Genomic DNA, 22,455 nt, shown 5'->3' with positions numbered 1-22,455 from the left:
AACTTATACAAATGACTAGTGTTGCAATACAGAGCATTACAAAAGATGATTGGAAGAATGTGTACAATAGACAAAGTTAAAACTAGTATGGATGAATACCGACACACATAAATACCACAAATGGACAAAGCTACTGAGTGACAGTGAAATTTTGTTGCATTGTTCTGAAGATATATTGGATGAGGTAGATTCAGACTTGACAGAAACATATACATATGAATTAAAGGTTGTTGAAAATACTGTACTAACATTTTTCACTAGGTCACATTTTCTGTTCCTGTCTGTTTTCTCATTTGGAATCCTTGTATATGTGATTTCAATAATTTTTATTTATCCATCCACATATTCAAATTCTTGAAAATGCTGATGCATTGATTAAAAAATAAAAGTAGAATGATCTGTTTCTATTATTAGGGGCAATGCAGTTGAAAATTCATTTTTCACTACAAGATTTAATAACATAGCGATCAAAGCCATTTCGATAAGAATTTGAAAATTAAAAAATAAAATGTTACAGCATCTGACAAAATTTGATCATCACAAAACCTCTTGCATAATAAGCTGGCTTCAGCTGACAGTATGTGCTCTGTATTTTAATAGTACAGATTCGCGCACGAAATTCTGAAACTTTTTTTTTTTCTTTTTTGTCCATTACTTGCAAATGAGGGACCACTAGGGTGAATCACTCCATGATAAGAAATCTGGGGCTTTGACCTACACCACTTTATATATGACTTCAAACATCGATTCACTCCTCCCTGTGGGGACCTCTCTTTGTTAGTTATTAAACCATACACCAAAATTTGTCTCATTTTCATTCCTTATGCTTTCCTGTAGAATAATGTATTAATAACAAATCCATTTTCATCTGCTGCATTCCCAACTCAAGTTATAAGATCCAAAAACAACAGTTTTATTTCAATTTTGCACAATTCTCGCTAGAAGAATGCGCTAATAGTAAATATATTACGCATTCAGCTCAGTTATTAGGTCGTAACACAACAGATATTTACTTATTTATTTATTTCCTCCCTATAGAAGAATATATTAAAAGCAAATGTACTGTTGCCTTCTAAACACATGCACAACTGCACTGTTCAACTGTAAAACAACAATTTTATATTATTATTGTTCACTTCAATTGTTTTTCTGTACAAGAATGTGTTAACAGAATGTATATTTGTTTTATCTGCTGCAGGTATACCAAGTACAGTTCATGAACCATGTTGCATTTTCATTGAGTGCAGTTATACTGTTTGTGCATCAACCAAAACAACCAACAGCAGGGCACGTCAACAGTTCGCAGCAATCCAGCTAAAATAGCAATCGTAAACTGAACGGGTAATACAGGCGTATGAATATGTATAAAAATATCACATATAATAAAAACACAGGGGGCTGCAACTGACCGCAATGATAAGTTTTGAATATGTTTTGTAAAACAAACATTTATATGATACTGCTGCTTTCTGCAACAAGTAATCTTTCACAGCGGGAAATGTCACGTCCATTATAATATTCTGGGCTATTATGCTATGGTTGAATGAATTTCTTGGAGAAAGCCAACATTTTGTCCCCATCTGCAGAGCACATCTCTGGAGTGCGCTCTTTCGTAGGGGTGTGGCTTCAGGTTTTCAGAACTCTAGTTCCACTGACTGTTGTCAGTTGTCCATTATTGCAGTTGCCTCACAGAGTATTACCGCTACACATCATCTTCAGCAACAGACTCAAGATACCATTCAGTTTCAAATCCTCCTGCTTTCAGTTAAAATTATTGGTGTGTTTCCCTATACAGTCTTCTGTAAAACTCGGTCGTGGCAGCCAAGGCATGGGAGTTATTAAATCAAACCTGATGCGCTTCTGGCTGCACAGCATGTTCTGCAACAGCTGATACATCTGTTTCTCTCCCCCCCCCCTCCCCCCCCCCCCCCCACACACACACAGCCACAGTTGACTGTATATTGTTCCATTCACAAACATGTCTCCAAAACTACCTGTTAAATTCCAGCCCCCCCCTTCCCCCCCCTCAGCAGTCAGCAAGCTCCCTTGGCCAACCTTTGGTGCTCCTGTATCTTCCAGGTCGGTTTGTAGACTATAGCAATATTCTGTTTCTTCAAGATATTCCGTTTGTGGTCTACGGCATCTTTAGTGAATTGTAGGAAAACTTTTGATTTCAAGGATAGCTGTATATCACTCTGATCTTTGCCTGTCAGTCTTAACACTCTATTATAACAGAAGAATACCTATTTTTCAGCACTGCATTGGTGAGATGTTTTCAGTTCTGTGACAACTGGAATATCACCATGGGACAGCAGCAGACGATAGCAACCTGTAACTGCTAAATGCAGTTAAGTTTTGAAAATATGTACCATCACATCTCTGTGTGGGAGCAGGCAGGAAACTAGTTTACCACAGTCAGTAGTGAGCCAGGGAGTCAATCAGGCATTCATAGAATGCTACGATCCCCCTTGAAGATGTCCTTTAATGATGAGGACAGAACACTGGGTTCCTCCCAGAAATTCATTGATCTGTGCAAGATAGCCCAGAATAGTATAATAAATGTGATTGTTGCTTCCACATAACAATGGTTAGCAATGAGCACTGTGTCAAGGAAATTAACCAAACTTAAATTAAGTATAAAAGTAATATAAAAAGAACACATGATTAGAAGAACAGTTGCTGAATGCTGAAAAAGGGATTCCATGCCTATTTTAAAATTATCTGATTTAAAGTTCAGGACCCTCTACTCTTACACAATCACCACTATTAACATGTGTACATATTTCATGTGTAAAATCAACAGTGTCACTGCCATTCTTATGATTAAAGTGTCACTGCCATTCTTATGACTAAAGTGTCACTGCCATTCTTACGACTAAAGTGTCACTGCCATTCTTATGACTAAACCAAAGTAAACCTTTTACTTATCTACAATACAGCACAACTTACCATGAAAGAGCGGACTGAAATTTCAAGCAAATTAGGTGAATGGAAATGAAGCATAGCAGCATGGGCATTTTCAGTCACTTTTTGGAATACTTTGTATCGGGACTCTGTCCACAAATCCAATGTTTCTGTATACCCTTTAACAACAACCCATTCAATCATTAGACCTTTGAAAGCCACCAGAGCTTTCATTATTCTCCCTAAGGTAACCTGTGAATATTGACAAGACATTAGTGAACAAAATTCAGCTACATCACAATAATTCCTCAAATACAAGATATTTTCAGATGTAACTGTTGTTCAAGAGAAAATTGTTTCAGTCACATTAAAAACTTTATGCTGGATCTTAGATCAATCCCACAGACAGCCTTTTCCTATAGATCCATCTGAGCCAACTTCACAGTCTAACTCACAGTTTCTGTCTGCTTGAACATCCCTCTTATTTCTTCAACCTCTATAGAGACTCTGCTGTATCTGCTGCTGGTCTACCATTTTGACAAAGGATAAGGGATTCAGTGGCTCAGTAGTCAGACAAAAGTTGAGTACAGAGTAAAACTCTCACTCTGCAGTGAGGGTGAGAACAGAAATGAACCTTTGCGATAAATTAAAACTATGTGCCTCAGCAATAGTTCGGAAAAGCAGCAGGAAAGCTCCAATTCAGTGTTATCAGGTGGCTGAAGAATCAAGGAAGACTATAGTTTAATTTCTCACTAACATTAATGTATTAAAATGGAGTACAAGCTTAAATGAACAAGAATTGGGCAAGTAGTAACTTCTTGAAGCAACAATCTTAGAATTTAATTTGAGTAAGTATACTGCAGACGATCTACATCAGTATAATCATGGCATGATTCGAACCGTGATTCCCTGAGTACAATGCTGACTCTACAGTGCCACTTCACACACTAACACAGAGTTAAGTAGATAAAGCACTGCCCACAAATGATTAAAGTAGCGCCAAACAAGTTCACCTGAATGTGGTCTCCCACATTATCAGATTATGTTCTGTTAACTTTTCTTTAATTAGAGCACACTATATGACTGTCTTCAAAGCAGCTGTTTATTACTGCTATTTGTGAGACACCAGATACAGCCAATATCACAGGAAAAGACTTGGAACAACAGGACAATTCCATGCTCTACTTTTACTTTGAACAAGCTCAGTCTTGTTTTGGTCAGTATAATTGTGATTTTTTTAGTCTCATAAAATACAGAATCCAAATCTTTTGATTCAGGTACACAAGACATCTGCAAAAAGAACTGGTGGTGAATTTATATTTATGGTAAGCCATTTATGTAGAAAAGGAACTGGAACAGCTCTAAAATGGAGTTTTGTGATAATGTGCTCTATTTTGAATAACAATTCACTGCATTTGAAATGACAGTTACCCTTTGTTTTCAGTTCTGCAGGTATGATGCAATCCATTGCAGGGCATTTGGCTTGATCTCATATTTATCTAATTTGTAGATAAGCAAGCCATGTTTTATGAAGTCAGAGGCTTTTGTAAGAGCCTCTGATCCAAGGCTTTTGTTTGTTTTATATTACTTATAATATTTGCTAAAATAAAATTTTGAACCCAAGTTGCAGCTAATTTCTCCAACACCTACAACAGGATTGAAAGAATTGAAATTGGATGGCAGTTCTCCATGTCTTCTCTCAACCCTTTCTTGAACAGAGTTCTGACTACTGCATACTTCAGTACATCCAGTAAGGAGCACAGTTTTAACAATTAGTTTATTATTTGAGTTAGAGAAGGTATACATCACTTATATTATGAGATACACTGCTTTAATTACTTTAGTGGATATGTGGTCCCACCCAGCAGAGTTTTTGTTTTTTAATCATAGTATAACATTTTCCACATTATTTATCGATCTTTTTTAAATCTGTTACTCAGCTACTTGATGAAGTCCAAAGGGATTTGCTTTACTCTGATACTCTGCTACATCAATGTCTGCCTTTGCTACATTTAAAACAGAATGATATTTGAGATGAGTTTACAATAAGGCTGTCATCAAGTTTAATCCTAACTATTTCCCAGCTAATAACTCTAACGCCTGAACAACACTTGTCTTTGTTTTCCTTTTACACTTTAAAATGAACTTATTGTGTGCCATTTGTTTGGTTGTCTTCGCAACTTCTTAAAATACAGCTTTATGACAGCTAACACACTCAATAAAATGCTTCTGTCTGTTATGTTTTAGTTCTCTGTGCAGTTGCCTTTTACTGGCACTATAAATTTTTGTCCTTTGAGTTCCCTATTTAAGTATACTAGTCATTCTGTTACATATGGTTCTAAGTGGATATATTTCATTGAACTTTCAAGAAAGCTATTTAAAAAATTCTCAAAGTTACTACTACAGCTGCCAAAAGGCCAATCAATCTCTCTCAATTTATTACTAAAATAGTTAAACTTCTGTGATTGAAGTTCTTTCCCACATGGCTTTTCTTACATGAAATTTTTTGATAGTTCTATGAACCATGCAGACTAATCAGATATTCCTAAATCTAAGGAAAATTTATAAACATCTTCAAAAAGGCAATTACTTAAAATATCATCAATACAAGCTGCTGACTGTGCATTTACTCTAGTGGTTTGAGGGAAGCTTACTTTGAAGCCAAAGTGTTTATTATGTCAATGAATTTTGATGTATCATTTCTTTCAATTACAATATTAATACTCTGTAAGTAGAAACTACTATGGCATTTAGGTACCTTAACTTGATACACCAACTCTGAAATATATAATCTTCATTCAAATAATTAAAATCTTTTTTTATTTCCCATTTTTATATCCGAACACCTAATTTCATCTACAAAACCTTTCGGCCAGTTTGAAATTTCCAAATTTATTTACAACAAGCTGTTATCAGCCACGTGTTGCTTTGGCTCAATCTGGTAAAAAAAAGGGGGGGGGGGGCGCACGTTTCTAATATGTATGGAACTGAAATCAATCAATGGAAAATCCAGGATGGAAAGTAACAATATTATGAAAGGATAGCTGCTACTCACCATACCCACAGTGGAGATGATGAGTTGCAGATAGGCATAGCAAAAAGACTTCCACAAAATGAGCATTTGGCCCACAAGGCCTTTGTCGAAAACACACAAACACACACACACACACACACACACACACACACACACACACACACACACACACACAAATGCAACTCTCGCACACATGACCCCAGTCTCTGGCAGCACATGATGGGAGAGGCAACCAGGTGGGAATTGGGTATACAACCTAATCCTCCATCCAGTATCTGTCCATATCGGCTAAGAACATTTGAAGATACAGAATTCCAAACAAACAAACATTTATATTTTGATTTGCACAGAATATTTCAATACTCTCATATGTAAGCTGAATTTCACCGCAACAAATAACTTTGATATTTATACATTCAGAAATAATAATTTACAATTTGTCAATTTTATAACTTCTGTTTTGAAAGTCGGCTTCTAGACATTAATTTTATGGTAGCACAATGTAGGGAAATCCTTTCATATTTATGGTTTCAAGCACATTTTTTATAAGGGAATATATTGGTCTTACTGTTTTTGTTACATTTAATTCTGTCCTGACTCACCTTTGCCTTACGATAGGATCCGCAAAAAAAATTACATAACAGTAAGGAACGAAAAGAATGGTTCACTGTCCCAGTGAAATTATTAGACACTGGACAAGGGTGTGACATGAAAATTGGTCATACTCTTTCTTTCAAATTTGCTGATGAAAGAATAGCAATAACAGAAATGATATTATGTGCTTGGTCAAACTAAAGCATTTTTGCTGACCTTGCAAAGCATTAATTTATTTACTCTAATCAGGAGACATACAAAATTCTGCATCACATAACTGAACAATATTATGAGTGGCCACCGAAACAACAATTTAATAATGTAATGTAATCATATAGTTAAAAAATCTACTCACTAAGCAACAGCAGGAGAAAACATACAGCGATTAAGTAAATGTGAAAAAATTTTCGGAGCCAATGGCTCCTTTTTCTGGCAGAAGAATTTACATAGTGAACTTAAATGATCTTTGCCCATTTCTCAGCAGCAACTGTACAGCCTTACAGCCTTCAGTTTTCATCACTTCTGAGTGACTCAGGGCAGCATGGACACTAGCAGAGGTGATCCATTGTATATTCTCCTCACCATCACCTGATTCAGCCGTCTTCAGGTGAGCCAGTCTAACATAGCTTCAGGTGGTAGACACTCAGTAGGCTTCATCCGCATTTGAGGTTGGTCACTGCTAGCTGCCCACAGCTCTTCTCTGTCACTGCATAACACACGTCAGTGCTGACAATGAACTCCGAACACTGCTTCTGGATTTCAACCTAGATCTTGATGGTTGATGACCATGGAGAGTTAATTTAGCTTAACCTTTCTCCTTTCAATGTGTGCAGCTACTTTCTGGTGTATATCAGGTGGTGCAATACCTGCCAAGCAATATACCTTGTCTGAAGGTGTTGGTTTCAGACAGCCAGTGGTCAGTCAAGCTGTTTCATTCATTCAGTATGATGTCCACTTGCTTCACATGGACGGAGCTGTACCACACAGGAAATGCATGCTCCTCTGCAGAGAAACAGAGTGATAAGGCAGAGGTTCTGATGACTTGAGGATAGGCTCCCCAGTTACTGTCATTGTGTTACCAAGTGATGTTTTGGGTAGAAACTTTTAGCTTGGTGTTGAGATGATGTTTGTGGTGTGTTAAAGACACATCTAAAGTAACACCAAGGTATTTAGTAAGTCAGGGTTTCAACTCTGTGCCCTCCCAATTAACTTTTAGTTTACCATTTGTCTGTTTTGGAGGTGGAAGGCACACACCTGTGTTTTCTGAAGATTAGGGTGATTCTTACTATAATACTCTGTGAAAGTTCTAGGTGCTGTCATAAGAACTTTTTCAACCTCCTCAAACATCTATGCTTGGGTTGGTAAAGCAAGATTGTCTGCACATATGAAGGTTTTGCACATGATAGGGCTTGGTTTGTCATTGGTGTAGGCCTATATACTGAAGATTACAAGGAATAAAACACTTCCTCAGAGCAAGCAATTCTTTCAGTTTCTCCTGTAGCTTCACCTTCCTTGAAACTCAACTTTTAACTGCCAATAAAGTGCCAATTATTTCCATGAATCCATAATCATATGTCATGCTGTAGATCTTGTGGAGCATTACATGGTGTTAAACAGTATCAAAGGTTGAAGATATATCAATAAAAACAATTCCAGTGATGTCACCTCTTTCAATCCCACCCTCTTTGTATTGAATTAAACTGGCTACTTGTGCTGTGCAATTCCTCTGAAGTCTGAGGCCAGCCTGCTCAGTTATTAATAGAGCATCAATCATAGTGGTCAAACAGTTCAAAAGAAGCCTTTCAAATACCTTATGAAGATGACTTAGGAGTGAAATAGATCAATAAATTTTGAGGTTGGACAGTTCTTTCCCAGGTTTCAGGATGGCAACTACTTTGATTTTTCTCCATACTTTAGGGATCTCGTTCTGTTGCACTAGTCGTTAAAGAATTTGACAAGCTACTTCACGGTCAATTGCCCAAATCATTTTATTTGTTCAACCTGTACATCATCCATGCCACCTGTTTTATGGTTCTCGCATTATTGAACAGCTACTTGAAAGTTTGCGAGAGTTCATTAGTTTCCAGCTTAGCTTGTCTCTGTATATTACATCCAACACTTCGTTTTCCCATTTTTCCACTCATCAGAAACTGATGAATAACCTGATTTGGAGATACATTTGTAAGAGTTACCGTCTGAGTAGGATCATTATTCAACTGATGTAGTAGTCTTTGACTGCTTTTTGTCTTTTTACTGGCAGAATTGAAACTGTGAGGGTGGGTCGTGAGTCGTGCTTGGGTAGCTCAGTTGGTAGAGCACTTGCCCATGGAAGGCATAGGTCCCGAGTTCGAGTTTCGGTCCGGCACACAGTTTTAATCTGCCAGGAAGTTCCATATCAGTGCACACTCCGCTGCAGAGCGAAAATCTCATTCTGCTTTTTGTCACATCTAGACTTTCCAACATTTCTTAGTTTATTGTGTTTTCTTCGTTTCTGTCAGATAGTTGGCAAGTTTCAAGTCGGCATCCATAGTTTGCTCACTGAATAGATTTTCATCAAAATGTTTCACATATTCCCACAAGATTTTGGTATTCTCTCTTTTAAAACTGTGAATATACTGGGTGCAGTAGCCACAAGGAACTGATTTGCTACATGATTGCTGCACAGCAACCACCATCATTGAATGATCCAGGTAGTGGATTTATCTTGGATATAAGACTATCCAGCATCTCAGTAAACTTGCTCATATTTCCTTTCTTGAAGCTATGGCATCTTCTGAATGATACTGTTTTAGGTCGTACCATGGAAAACGTTTGACTATCCTAAGCGTTTAGTATTGGAATGCTGATGTCTTTAACACACTGTGACAATACTGCCTTGCTGACAAATAACAGATCAGTGTTCTAGCCCTGTTTCCAGCGTTCACTATTAAAAGACGATGATAATTTGCTTCATGTATTAACTGCAAATCAATAGAATCAGTCCATTCTATCACTGCTTCACCATTTTCTTTGCCATCTTCATAACCCAAAACACTACTGTGACTACTGATGTCCCCTACAATAAATTGAGTGCTTTGGTTACATAAATTGTTTAGTTCATAAGAGAAACATGGCAGCATAGTACATTGGGTTGGTGTACAGGAAAATGTGTAGATTACATGATCAGTGGAATTACAGTGGATGTACATTTTGTTTTATTTGCAAAGCAGAATTTCAGGGAAACATTATAGATTGTGTTCTTCAAATTACCTGCATAACGGCATTGGAACCAAATGGTCTTGAAACAGTCAAGTTCATATCAGCAAATTGTCTGTCAATACCAGCTATCAGCGTGTCTACTGCCCTGTAAAATAAAAAAGGATGTTTATCTACCCGTATCTCACAAAATCTTGTATGAGTGATAGCTGTAGTCATATGTACACATCTTGAATAATAACCATTTTGCTGCTCTTGTAAATATTTTATTTAACATTTGGTTTTGTTGCTTTGAAGCCACATCATCAGGTAAGATCTTTTAAATTAGAAAAAGTGTTTGCTACAATTGTGATCTATTACAGTTACAATCAACAGTGAGAACCAGAACAAATTATTTAAATATCAGATCATCACATTAAACCTGCGACATGGATGGGACCAAATATTTCTTGTCTGTGAATAAATTAAGCAATTAGCGGTTCATCAGGTAAGTAGAAAGCATGGGCCCATGATTTTCTAGGCACCCTGAGGAATCGTGGACTCATGCTTTCTGCTTAGCTGATGAATCGCTAATTGTTTCATTTATTCAGGTTATGTTTCGTCCCATCCATATTGCAACTTTTAAATCGCAATTTAACATGTAAGTAATTTGCTCTGGTTTCCACTATTGATTGTAACTATAATAGTTACCTTACAAGATTTGCCAGAAGTAAAATTCACATCAGGAAATATTAATACTTTGACCCTGCTTGAATCAGTGACCTGTCCATCCACCACTAAAGTACATCAGTGTTCATTCAAGCAAGTTCAGTGACGTGTCAGAGTACTCCACTGATTCATTACTTCAGCTGTTATCTACAACATATTGTGGTTTCTGGTTTTTTCGTCTATTTCCCTGTCGGTTTTTTCATTCTAAAGCCCATTTGTAGTGTCGCAGGTGGTTATATCCATAGTTTTCTTTTGGCACCCAACTTATTAATAAGCACTATATCATTCAACAAAAACTGAACTTATCTTCATACAAGTATCTGCTGTAATGTTGGCACATTTCGTCTGAACCAAAAGCACTACATGCTGATCTTAGAAGGTTCAGAAATAGGAGGAAAAAATTTAGGCGTTAATACCAAGTGTAAAATGTAGTACATCACTAATACAAATGAGTCTTCATGGGTGTTACTGTTACGTTACCACTTTCCTGCAAATTGTGTAAATCAGTTTCTGTTGCTGAACGTGCAGCTCTATATACAATAAAATTCAAGATATAATCAGTCTGGCTACCAACAACCCTTAGTTTATAAATCAAATTGGCTTTATTTCTTTGGAAACAACTGCACCAAAGATAAACATCGTTAAAACCAATAGGCTTTCATCAGTAAAGATATTTGTTATGGATGAAATTGTGTAAGTTCAAACTTCATTCAATAATGGCAGAGTTATCATCAATTCATTCAATAATGGCACAGTTGTCATCAATGAAATGAAATATTCTCAAAAATGACACAAAGCTATCTCAGGGCTTGATCCTGACAAAACTGTAATGTACTAAACTCCATATCTAAACCAATAATTGCTAATTTTCAACTCATTCTCTCAAGATGTAAGAAGACAAATTACAATGAAGTAATTAAATTTCTCAAACACTGTATTTTTCCTCTTGTACAATTGAGAATGCATGAGTTCTCATGAATTAAACATGTGTTTCAATGCTACTTCTAAACTTTTGAGGTTGTGAAGACCTATTTAGTACAATGCCTGTAGAAACAACAGATTCGTGTGAGATACAGGCTAATCTCCATGGCTGGTAACCATTACTTTAGGAAGTAGATGAAGATGTAGATTCGCAGAAGAGGGATTGTGGCATTTTCTTCAAAAACTGAAAACTACTCCACCTACCAAAAATAGAAATCAGTGAGAATCATCCTCTGGTGGCCATGCTGACTCGTGATTATTTGTAAATCAAAGTAAAAAACAGCAACAGGAGATCAAACATCACAGACACCCCAACTAAGCAATATGAACATTGAAGAGCTGCTATGGGATGATGACAGCAACTCTGTTCTGCACGTTAACACAGAGATATCTGAAATATAGTGTTTCTAATAGCCTCCATAAAATTCAGGGATTGACAAGGAAGTGCAAGGAAATATAAATAGCAATCAAATGAAAACCAAGATAGGTGGGAAAAAGTAAGTAAACTCTTTGTTATTTCAAAAGTAATCACCATGCTGTTAAAACATTTATCCCATTGTGAAAAAGAGACAGTCAATGCCTTCATGGAAAAATGTCTCTGATTTTCTATGGGAATTTGATTGTACACAAGCGTTCACCTCTTCATATGAAGCAAATTGACAGCCAAAAGTGTTTCTTCAGGACTACAAAAATGTGAAAATTGCACAGTGAGAGATTAGGGCTGCTTGGAGGGAGTGTAAGTGCTGCCCAGCAGAACTACTGCAGTGTACTTTATGCAACCTTGGCAACTTGTGGGCCCTTACATATCCTCCAGATACTCACAATCTGCCCCCCTTGTGATTTCCATATTTTTGGAGCCTTAAGAAAGACATCTGGTGACTGTCAATTTGCTTTGGATGAAGAGGTGCATACCTGGGTACAATCATGGTTCCAAAGGTAACATCAAACTTTTTTATGAAGGCACTGACTAACCATCTTGTCTCTCAATAGAGGAACTATATAAGATGAGCTTAAGCAAACACTTCTCTAATGAAGAGTTCTACGAGGAAGTTAAAATAATGTTCAAGACAAGCCCGAAAGGTAAACAAACAGCTATCATCATTCTGGGAATCATGCCAAGGGTTCATCTTCTGCTGCTGAAAAGGAAAAAGATCCTACATTCAGTTTGAGGCCTTACACATCAAAGATCTTGTAGCTGTTCAGAAATGCTTCAATTGCTGGGACCTAGAATATCCGCCAAAATGTTGTGATAAAGGATCAGTCTGTGGAAAATGTGCAAAACTAGGCCACTAGAAGTCAGAATGCTGATAGGAAGTCACAGTTGGAAGCACACCATGCAAATATAGAAACAGGCTACGTGATACAGTAGGGGGGCACGACTGCCTATCTACAATCAGTTGCACGAAATGCAAACAGAGTGCATCAAATATGACATTACGGACAACGTTCACTAATGTGGGTTACAATAACAATGGTCAGATATGAACCACCGCCTTACACACACTGGTATAGACATGCAAATTAACAAAACATGCAGGTGCAAATATAAGTCTCCAATAACTAAAACAAGAGATTGGCAACGTGTGGTCGCCTGGCTACAACATATGGGTATAGCACAATTAACAGACCTAGAAACAATCTTCCATTGCTGCAAACTTGACATATTACAGCAAAGATATTTTAACATCACTGATTAGGTAGATGACATATATACACAGGGCGCCATTGACAATCATGTAGCAAAGGCAGTTGAAGCACGACATGTTCCAGCAGGTGATCTCCCAGACCAGGCTTCTGTTAAGAATGGAGGAGCTGAAAGATGATTCTTCTTCTTCCACCAATGTAGCACGGAATGTAACAAAACAACCAAAAACATACATAAGAGGATGCCCTAAGCCATGAGTGAAACTCATCTCATGGCATCAAAAAATAAGGAACAGATAAACATACTGACACAGCAGTACAAGAGAGAGAATAAGATACAACATGTATAAGCAGTTTACTAGGTCAAAACACACAATTAAAACTACATTCAGAATATGACTCTAGCAAATGCAGACTACATTCAGAATATGACTCTAGCAAATACAGACCACCTCCCCCCCCCCCCCCCCCCCCGCTCCCACCACCCAATGAAGATTGAAGATCTTACATTTAAACTGCAATAGGAGCACTTTGGTTGAAACAGAATCAGGTAGACTTCTGAACAAAGTACAGGCAATGTAATCCATCTCCAAGAGCCTTACATGCAAGGTGGGAAACTCCCATGCCTTCCCAACCATCTCATAACAATTATTGGGACTCAACATCTTATGGCTGCGATTGTAATAGCGAATATCAATTACACAGTCACAAACAAACCCACACAATTTTGCTTTGAACATGTAGCCACAGCTGAAATTATGCATGGACAAGAATCTTGGATTATCATATCCATGTATGCATAGTGTTCCTATCACATAGCTTTCTGCTGACCCAATAAGAGATATAGCACAATTTTCTAGGGACAAAAGACTACTCATACTTAGTGACATCAATGTGCATCGACACTATGACATGCAAACATAACAGACAATAGGGGGACAACTTGTAGTTGACACAATAAATGAATGCAGCCTCTTTGTTCTATACAACCATGACAAACACCTACATACTGCAACAGTGCAAGAGGAACCACCAAGACTGACACCTCACTAGCAAATGCGAAGTCCGTAATATATTCCAACAAATGGGAAGTACTAGAAAATGCCGCATACAGTGACCATAACACCTCACTCAATCACAAAGACATGTAAGAAACACAAACTCTCACACTTCACATCAACATAAACAATGGCTGCTTCTGAACAAGGCTGACTGGCAAAAATTATGGACATGTTGAATTTTCCTTCCATATGGCTAATGGTTCCCCGGTCCACAAAGTTAATAAAACTAAGGAAAGACTCTAGAGACAAAAGGAAACATTACCTCTCAAAGGAAAAACAGCACAATAGAGGGAAGAAAGATGAACTATAACATGATGCAAAGCAAAACTATAAAAGCAAATTATACAAGACCAGACAGGATCACGAACAGTTTTGTCAAAACTCAGCTACAATATAGTACACAGAGGGAACCATTCAGACTCCAAACAGATAAGGTAAAGATGCCAACAGTACTGTCAACTTAGGTGCACAGACAGCACTACAAGCGGCTGGAGATGTTTGATAGAATACCCACTGGACAATCTCATTCCTGATGACAAAAAGACAAATGATCAGCTACATCTCACAGACTTATGATGACAAATAGATGACAGCTAAACAAATGGCCCCATTACTGTTCCACTTGCCCATAAAGAAGTAGTATTAGCAAATACACAATTAAAGAATAAGAAGACTCCCAGTCCAGTTGGCACACACAGAAGCCCTCAAAAACACAGTTATGCAAATGACCCCTGTTGCACAGATCACCCCTTTTCTAACAGTGTTACTGAATGGACCATTGCTGCAAGGTAGGGTCTCTGCCATGTGGTAAACAAAAAAAGTAGTATTCATAAAAAAAACAGAGGATTGGAACCCAACAGACCCACAGACTTAAAGCCCTATCTGCCTCTTGAACACTTTAGCTAAGGTACAGGACAGGCTCCAGTGTAATCAAGTACAGTCACACAGGAGGCTCTTTGGCATTAGTCTACATCAATATGGCTTTACACCCAAAAGCTCCATAGATGATGCAGTAAACCACACGCTGGAAATAATACAGGATACACAAGAAAATTATGCAGTAGCAATAGCAATACACAAACCTGGCACCTTTGACAATCTCTGGCGGCCTGCCTTGTTCGCAAAGCTATGAGAGGTGCGGACACAAACTCTCTTATTTTATAAAGAGTACTCAATGGCTTTGGCCATTTACCAAGCTTACATTTACCATGAATCTCTCACCCAGAGCAAAGTCCCAAGCTACTGGAAAAAGCACAGGTGACTCCAGTATATAAGAAAGGTAAAAGAACAGACCCACAAAATTACAAACCAATATCCCTAACTTCTGTTTGCTGCAGAATCCTTGAATGTATTCTCAGTTTGAATAAAATAAACTTTCTTGAGACTAAGAAGCTTACGTACATGAACAGCAGGGTTTTAGAAAGCATTGCTTCTGTGAAACCCAGCTTGCCCTTTTCTCACATGATATACTGAGAACTATGGATGAAGGGCAATTGCAGATTCCTTATTTCTGGATTTCCAGAAAATATTTAACACGGTGCCCCATTGCAGGCTGTTAACGGAGATATGAGCAGATGGAATTAGAGCACAGATATGCGAGTGGCTCGAAGACTTCTCAAATAATAGAAACCAGTATGTTGTCCCCGATGGCAAGTATTCATCAGAGAAAAGGGTATCGTCAGGAATGCCCCAGGGAAGTGTGATAGGATCACTATTGTTCTCTATATACATAAATGATATTCAGCGGACAGGGTGGGCACCAATCTGCGGCTGTTTGCGGACGATCCCATTGTGTACGGTAAGGTGTCAGAGTTGACTGACTGTAGGGCGATACCAGACAACTTAGACACAATTTCCAGCTGGTGAGACGAACAGCAACTAGCCCTAAATGAGGAAAAATGTAAGTTACTGTGGATGTTTAGGAAGAAGAGACTTGTAATGTTCTGATACAATATTACTAATGTCTTGCTTGACCCAATTAAGTCATTTAAATACCTGGGTGTAACACTGCAAAGTGATATGAGGTGGAACAAGCATCTGCAAAATGTGATAGGGAAGCCAAGTTGTCGACTTCGGTTTATTGGGAGAATTTTAGAAAAGGGTTGTTCACCTGTAAAGGAGACCATATGTAGGACATTGGTGCAACCTATTCTTGAGAACTGCTCGAGTGTTTGGGATCTGGACCAGGTTGGATTCTAGGAAGACATCAAAGCAATTCAGAAGTGGGCTGCTAGATTTGTTACTGATAGGTTTGAACAACATGTGAGTGTTATGGAGATGCTTCGGGAACTCAAATGGGAATATTGTACACAAAAATACATATGCAGCATAATACGAATCAGCTACACAAACATGACTACGCAACACGCATAAGAAGTGCCCTTCAGAGAGAGAAGGCTTGAGGTCAACCTTCCGAGGCTTCTCACCCATTTATGGTGCAGGCAAGTGGAGGAAGTAATTGCAGTAACAAGCAGTACTGTCATATTTCGTACACAAACCATGTAGAGCTAATCTCACTACATACATACATACATACATATAGTAGTACCCAAAGTAGAATAGAATATGCTAATTCAGCTGAGACAGGCTCAAAGTGTTTACTAAGGCCTTACACTTTTTATAGGAATGTAAAGGGATCTCTTATTATCTAAATCTTTCCTTTCATCTATAGTGTACTTCTTAAGAATATAGTAAAATTTGTTTTCCTGTTCCAAAATGTACGTTATGTATCACATTTTTAATTAACAATGTAGTTATGTAAAAGACAAGAAAAATAACAGCCCTGAGAGAAGCTGTAGAAAAAGACAAAAGGTCTGTCTGCAGCTTGTTACTAGTTTTTAGTAGTGAACGACCCACCATAGTTACCAAGGTGGTGGGTCACTCTGTAATGTTAATAAATGAATGAATAAATAAATAAATAAATAACTGATTGTCTTGTCTCACAATGAGATAAATATATTAACAGTTATGGTGATTACTTTTTAAATAATAAAGAGTGCACTTACTTTTCCCATCTGTCTCATTTTCATTTGACTGCCCCTTATACAATCACATTATTGGGAGATAGGTGCAACAAATATCCAATGGCACAAATACTTTCAATAATTGGATGACAGATTTTTTTTAATCCAACGTGCTACAAAAACGTCAATGGATTCCCTTTTCCTCCACACTAAACTCCAGTCAAACACACATACTATTACATCTACATTTAAACTCCACAAGCATTAACTATCACAAACACTTCCCACTTTTTCTGTTCCATTCACAAAAAGTGCTTGGGAAGAATATCTTCATCATCCTGTGGGTTATATAAGGGAGAAAGTAATATATTGCCAGACCCCTCTCAGAATGCTTCTCCATGATGCAGAATATCTGTTTTGCATTGTCTACCAATGTAGGTTGATTACTATCTCCATGATGATGATGGTTTGTGACGCACTGAACTTCATGGTCATCAGTGCCAGCACAAGTTCCAATCTTTCCATTTCCAGTCTCACCACTACCCAAATGATGATGAGGACAACGCAAATACCACGTCCCTGGGTGGAGAAAATTCCCAACGCGGCTGTGAATTGAGCCCAGGACCCTGTGATCCAGAAGCAACAATGCTAGCCACCAGATCATGAGCTGCAGACCCATCTCCATGATGCTCTCGCATTTACTAAATGAAACCATGACAAAAACCACCACCTTCTTTTATCTTCTTTCTCTCTTCTATTTCTCTTAATTTGTATGGGTACCAGACCAACAAGTAATTCCTATAATTGGCTGGACTGCAGTCTTTTATACATACACTTTCATGGGCAGTGGTTAAAATTCTTCCAACATATTTCCATCTGATATCTACCTCTCCTATACTCGCATGCGATCATTCCACTTTCGGTCACATCAGTTGATTAAACGCAGATATTTTACAATTGTTGGATGACAGATTTTTTTTAATCCAACGTGCTACAAAAACGTCAATGGATTCCCTTTTCCTCCACACTAAACTCCAGTCAAACACACATACTATTACATCTACATTTAAACTCCACAAGCATTAACTATCACAAACACTTCCCACTTTTTCTGTTCCATTCACAAAAAGTGCTTGGGAAGAATATCTTCATCATCCTGTGGGTTATATAAGGGAGAAAGTAATATATTGCCAGACCCCTCTCAGAATGCTTCTCCATGATGCAGAATATCTGTTTTGCATTGTCTACCAATGTAGGTTGATTACTATCTCCATGATGATGATGGTTTGTGACGCACTGAACTTCATGGTCATCAGTGCCAGCACAAGTTCCAATCTTTCCATTTCCAGTCTCACCACTACCCAAATGATGATGAGGACAACGCAAATACCACGTCCCTGGGTGGAGAAAATTCCCAACGCGGCTGTGAATTAAGCCCAGGACCCTGTGATCCAGAAGCAACAATGCTAGCCACCAGATCATGAGCTGCAGACCCATCTCCATGATGCTCTCGCATTTACTAAATGAAACCATGACAAAAACCACCACCTTCTTTTATCTTCTTTCTCTCTTCTATTTCTCTTAATTTGTATGGGTACCAGACCAACAAGTAATTCCTATAATTGGCTGGACTGCAGTCTTTTATACATACACTTTCATGGGCAGTGGTTAAAATTCTTCCAACATATTTCCATCTGATATCTACCTCTCCTATACTCGCATGCGATCATTCCACTTTCGGTCACATCAGTTGATTAAACGCAGATATTTTACAATTGTTACTGTTTCTAGTGATATACTGTAATTAGTGTAATCAAATATTAATGGACTTCACTGCCTACTTATAACAAGGATCAACTATCAGTCCTTGGACTAATACTTTCACTACAATTTTGCAGTGTTGTAGCTTTCCTATGTACAACAGCACCAACCGCAAACAGTATCACAGAGCTTCCAGGTCATTTATACATATAATGAATACTAGTAGTCCTATGAACACTTTTGGGTGTGTGGAAAGTCACACTTACATCTTACTATTTTGCTCTATGACGAAAGAGATGGTGAGTTCCGAAAAGGTTATACAAATACCCGGGGACGGTTTCTGAGGTAGTGCCACTGTGCTGTGGCACCACTTGTATAAGAAAAGAAAGGGAAATCTATGTGATCTGCGCATAAAACATTGTTTTTGAGTACGTATTTTCTGATTGGAAGAGGTGTGTTATGCCGCAAGCACTCTCGTGGTAGTTTTCTGAAGCTTAGAGCCAACTGCAGATTGGCACTGTCTGCCTTCATAAGTGCTGTGTGAAAGGCTCAGCCATTGATTTCTACCCACTTCTTATGGTGGAGGTGTAGCCACAGATATTCTGACTCAGAGCTTGACATTCCTTCCGCCAGAGAGCAGTAGAGTAAAGGACCTTTAGAAGCTCGATCTGCCATCTAGCAATCATACATCAGAGTGCAGATTTCTTGTAATCCAGTTTTACAATCTTTCTTCAAGTTTATGCTAATGCATTCCTCAACACTAATTAATGCTTAATTAAATTGAATACAGAAATAATACAATTAAATAGTATTATAAAAAGCTATATGTAATTTGAATATAATTATGCCCTTAGATTTTGAAATTAAGAGGCATTATTTCAATATTGGTATATTTCACAATAGCAGGGCTATTGCTACAGAACAAAAAACTAATGTATTCATCAACTGTTGAGGATCTATTTTCCAAACAAAGATGTAGTATTTCTGTTTATACTCATTATGTTCATGTAGTACAGTTCTGTGCAAACATGTTGAAGTAATTGCGAGATCAGGTAATTGACCATATATAGCTGTCTGTACAGTGTTATCTGGAAGGGAAAATTCAGTTGACTGTGAAAATAGCAAACATGAACAAAGTAAATGAGTTGTTAAAAATGACATTTAGTGACAGGACACTCAGATAAAAACATTAGGTACGCCACTCCTGAATTTGAATCTGCAGCAGCAACAAAACATCGATGCTGTAAGTTCAATCCAGAAATTTACCAAAAGAAGAATTGGATTTGTGGTTGTGAAGAAACCAACGCTGTTTTTTATTTTTCTTGTGTGTTATTTGGGGGAAATTTTCATTGGTGTAAGACCGGAATAACTGATATTTGGCATATATGGTCTAAAATGAAATTACATAAAATGTCAATTTTCACAAGCTAATTCTGCTCAGCGTGGAACTGGATAAAGATCTTCAAGTTCATCTCATTCAAGCATCAGTGTTCAAAGGCATTTCTAAGACAGATCAGAACGAACTACTGCGATGCATGTTGGAAGTGCACCATGACAAAGTTCGTAAGGAAATAAAATAAGCTGATTATGTTGCAATAATTGCGGATGAAAGCACAGATGTGTCTTGTGAATTCCAATTGGTTATTGTTTTGCATTATGTTGTTGAGGGAAAACCTGTTGAAAGATTTTGGAACTTAGTTAATTCAGAAAGTCAGAATGCTCATACTATAGCTGAGAGTATTCTGAAAGAAACTGAACCATTAATGGGCAGTGATCGAGCAAAATTAATAGTTCAGAGTTACAATAGTGCAAACATTGTTAGTGGCAAACTGAATGGGGTTCCGAAATTAAAGAAAAATATCCAAATGCAAACTACATCCATTGTTATCTCCACCTGTTCAACCTTATGTCTATGGCAGTCTCTGTTAATCGCAAAGCTTGCATCTTTTTTGCACACCTTTCAGTTAATTATTCTGTCTTTTCTAACTCGTCACAGAGATCAAAAGTATTGCATAGCATTATTCAAAAAAGCTTGCCCGAGTGTGTGACGAGATGGAATTACCATTCGCGAATAGTAAAAGATGTTTTTCAAAACAGGGAAAAAAATCTTATTACTGTTGTGAAAGTCACTGAAACAAGTGAGAGCATAAAACTATCTTCTACTATTCAAAAAGCTGGTTCATACAAACAAAGACTGCAAGATAACGGATTCATTTTCTGGCTATCATTTTTCTATAAGATAATGCCTCATGCAGACATACTTTTTAATCAGCTTCAGAAGAAGATAACCAAACTGACCACAGCAATGCAAGACAACCAGAACTTTGAAGCAGTAATGCAAAACATCAGAGATGACATTGACTCCACCCTTAATGAGATTATTTTCGAAAATGACGAAACAATGCCTGTCAAGAAGCCAAGAATTCTGGATGGGCATAAAAAGAGAGATGCTTTGGAGGTGTGCAATGCCGTCCTTTCTGAAATAAAATTACATTTTCAGTTAACTGGACACCTCACTGCAGCCAAATTATTTGATGTAAATCAGTTTGACAAATACACAACAGATTTTTCAGATAAATACTTTGAAATTAAAAACACACATACATTTCTGGAAAAAAGAAAGTTGTAGGGTGAGCTTCAAGTCTTTTATGCTAGGCCTGAGTTGAGAGCAGTTGCTGACACAGTTCCATTTCTTTCGCTGATTCTAGAGGATGAACTTCGTGACACATTCGACAAAACTGTCAAAGATTTGAAACTGCTAATCACGATCCCTATCTCCACATCAGAAGTTGAGTGGTGTGTTTCAATGCTCAAGAGCATTAAAACGTTCCTACGAACCACCATGAAAGAAGAATGTGAGTGCCTTAGGGATGCTGTCCTGTGAAAAGTCATTTGTGTGTACACTAGAACATTTCAATTTGAGACGACAGATTTATTTGCCACCAAGAAGGAGTGATGAATCAATTTATAATATCATTCCAACTAATTATTTTGAAACTGTCTTCCCAAAGTTATGGAGTTGCTGCTTTTGATGAGTACAATACTTTTAGTTTTAAATGTTGGTAATCTGATTAAATTTGCTTCACAAAATCCAGATTACAGGTTTGAATAATTTATACATTCTGTATCATTTCTCGTACTGACACTCATGTTGTAGCGGACACTTTTCTGGCAGCCAGCCATGAACATAAAACAAATTAGGAGTTCTGGCTGTCGAGGTGAGAAGAGCGGAGTGGGTGGACAAGCCATACCTCCCTCTCACTGGGCTGGCAGCCTACGACCGAGTTCTGTGCTCCTGGGAAGGCAGAACCGAGGTAATAATGTACATATGGAATGCTGATTCCATCTGGTGTTGCGAGAGTCATATTCAAACCCTGTGATGGAGCAAGATTGCTCTCTGCACTCATTTCAAAATAAGAAAAGGAAACAACCCGTAAGCACAATTCAAAGCAAAGTGGAGCACATAAATCATTTGGTAACAGCTAGAGTGCAATTGTTAGCCGAGACTGTTGGTATTATTTAGTGGTAGTTCAGGCCCAATCTCCACCGGTATCTTAAGCAAATATACATGAAAACACCCCCTCCTTACAACTACCACATAAAAGTGGCT

The 22,455-nt window shown here is 37.8% G+C and overlaps 1 protein-coding gene across 1 annotated transcript in view; it reads right to left on the bottom strand.

The window, feature by feature from the left end:
• LOC126474666 (mediator of RNA polymerase II transcription subunit 27) overlaps nucleotides 1-22,455 on the bottom strand; it is a 58,152-nt gene that overhangs the window by 7,134 nt on the left and 28,563 nt on the right. The window contains exons 4-5 of the mRNA XM_050102148.1: nucleotides 9,782-9,875; nucleotides 2,950-3,156 (exon numbers count right to left, since the gene is read on the bottom strand). Coding sequence (XP_049958105.1) covers nucleotides 2,950-3,156; nucleotides 9,782-9,875 — 301 coding nt within the window. The remainder of the gene's footprint in view (nucleotides 1-2,949; nucleotides 3,157-9,781; nucleotides 9,876-22,455) is intronic.

The sequence above is a fragment of the Schistocerca serialis genome, chromosome 1 (genome assembly GCF_023864345.2).
Source record: "Schistocerca serialis cubense isolate TAMUIC-IGC-003099 chromosome 1, iqSchSeri2.2, whole genome shotgun sequence".
Lineage (NCBI taxonomy): Eukaryota > Metazoa > Arthropoda > Insecta > Orthoptera > Acrididae > Schistocerca > Schistocerca serialis.
This window is presented reverse-complemented; position numbering and strand designations above follow the sequence as displayed.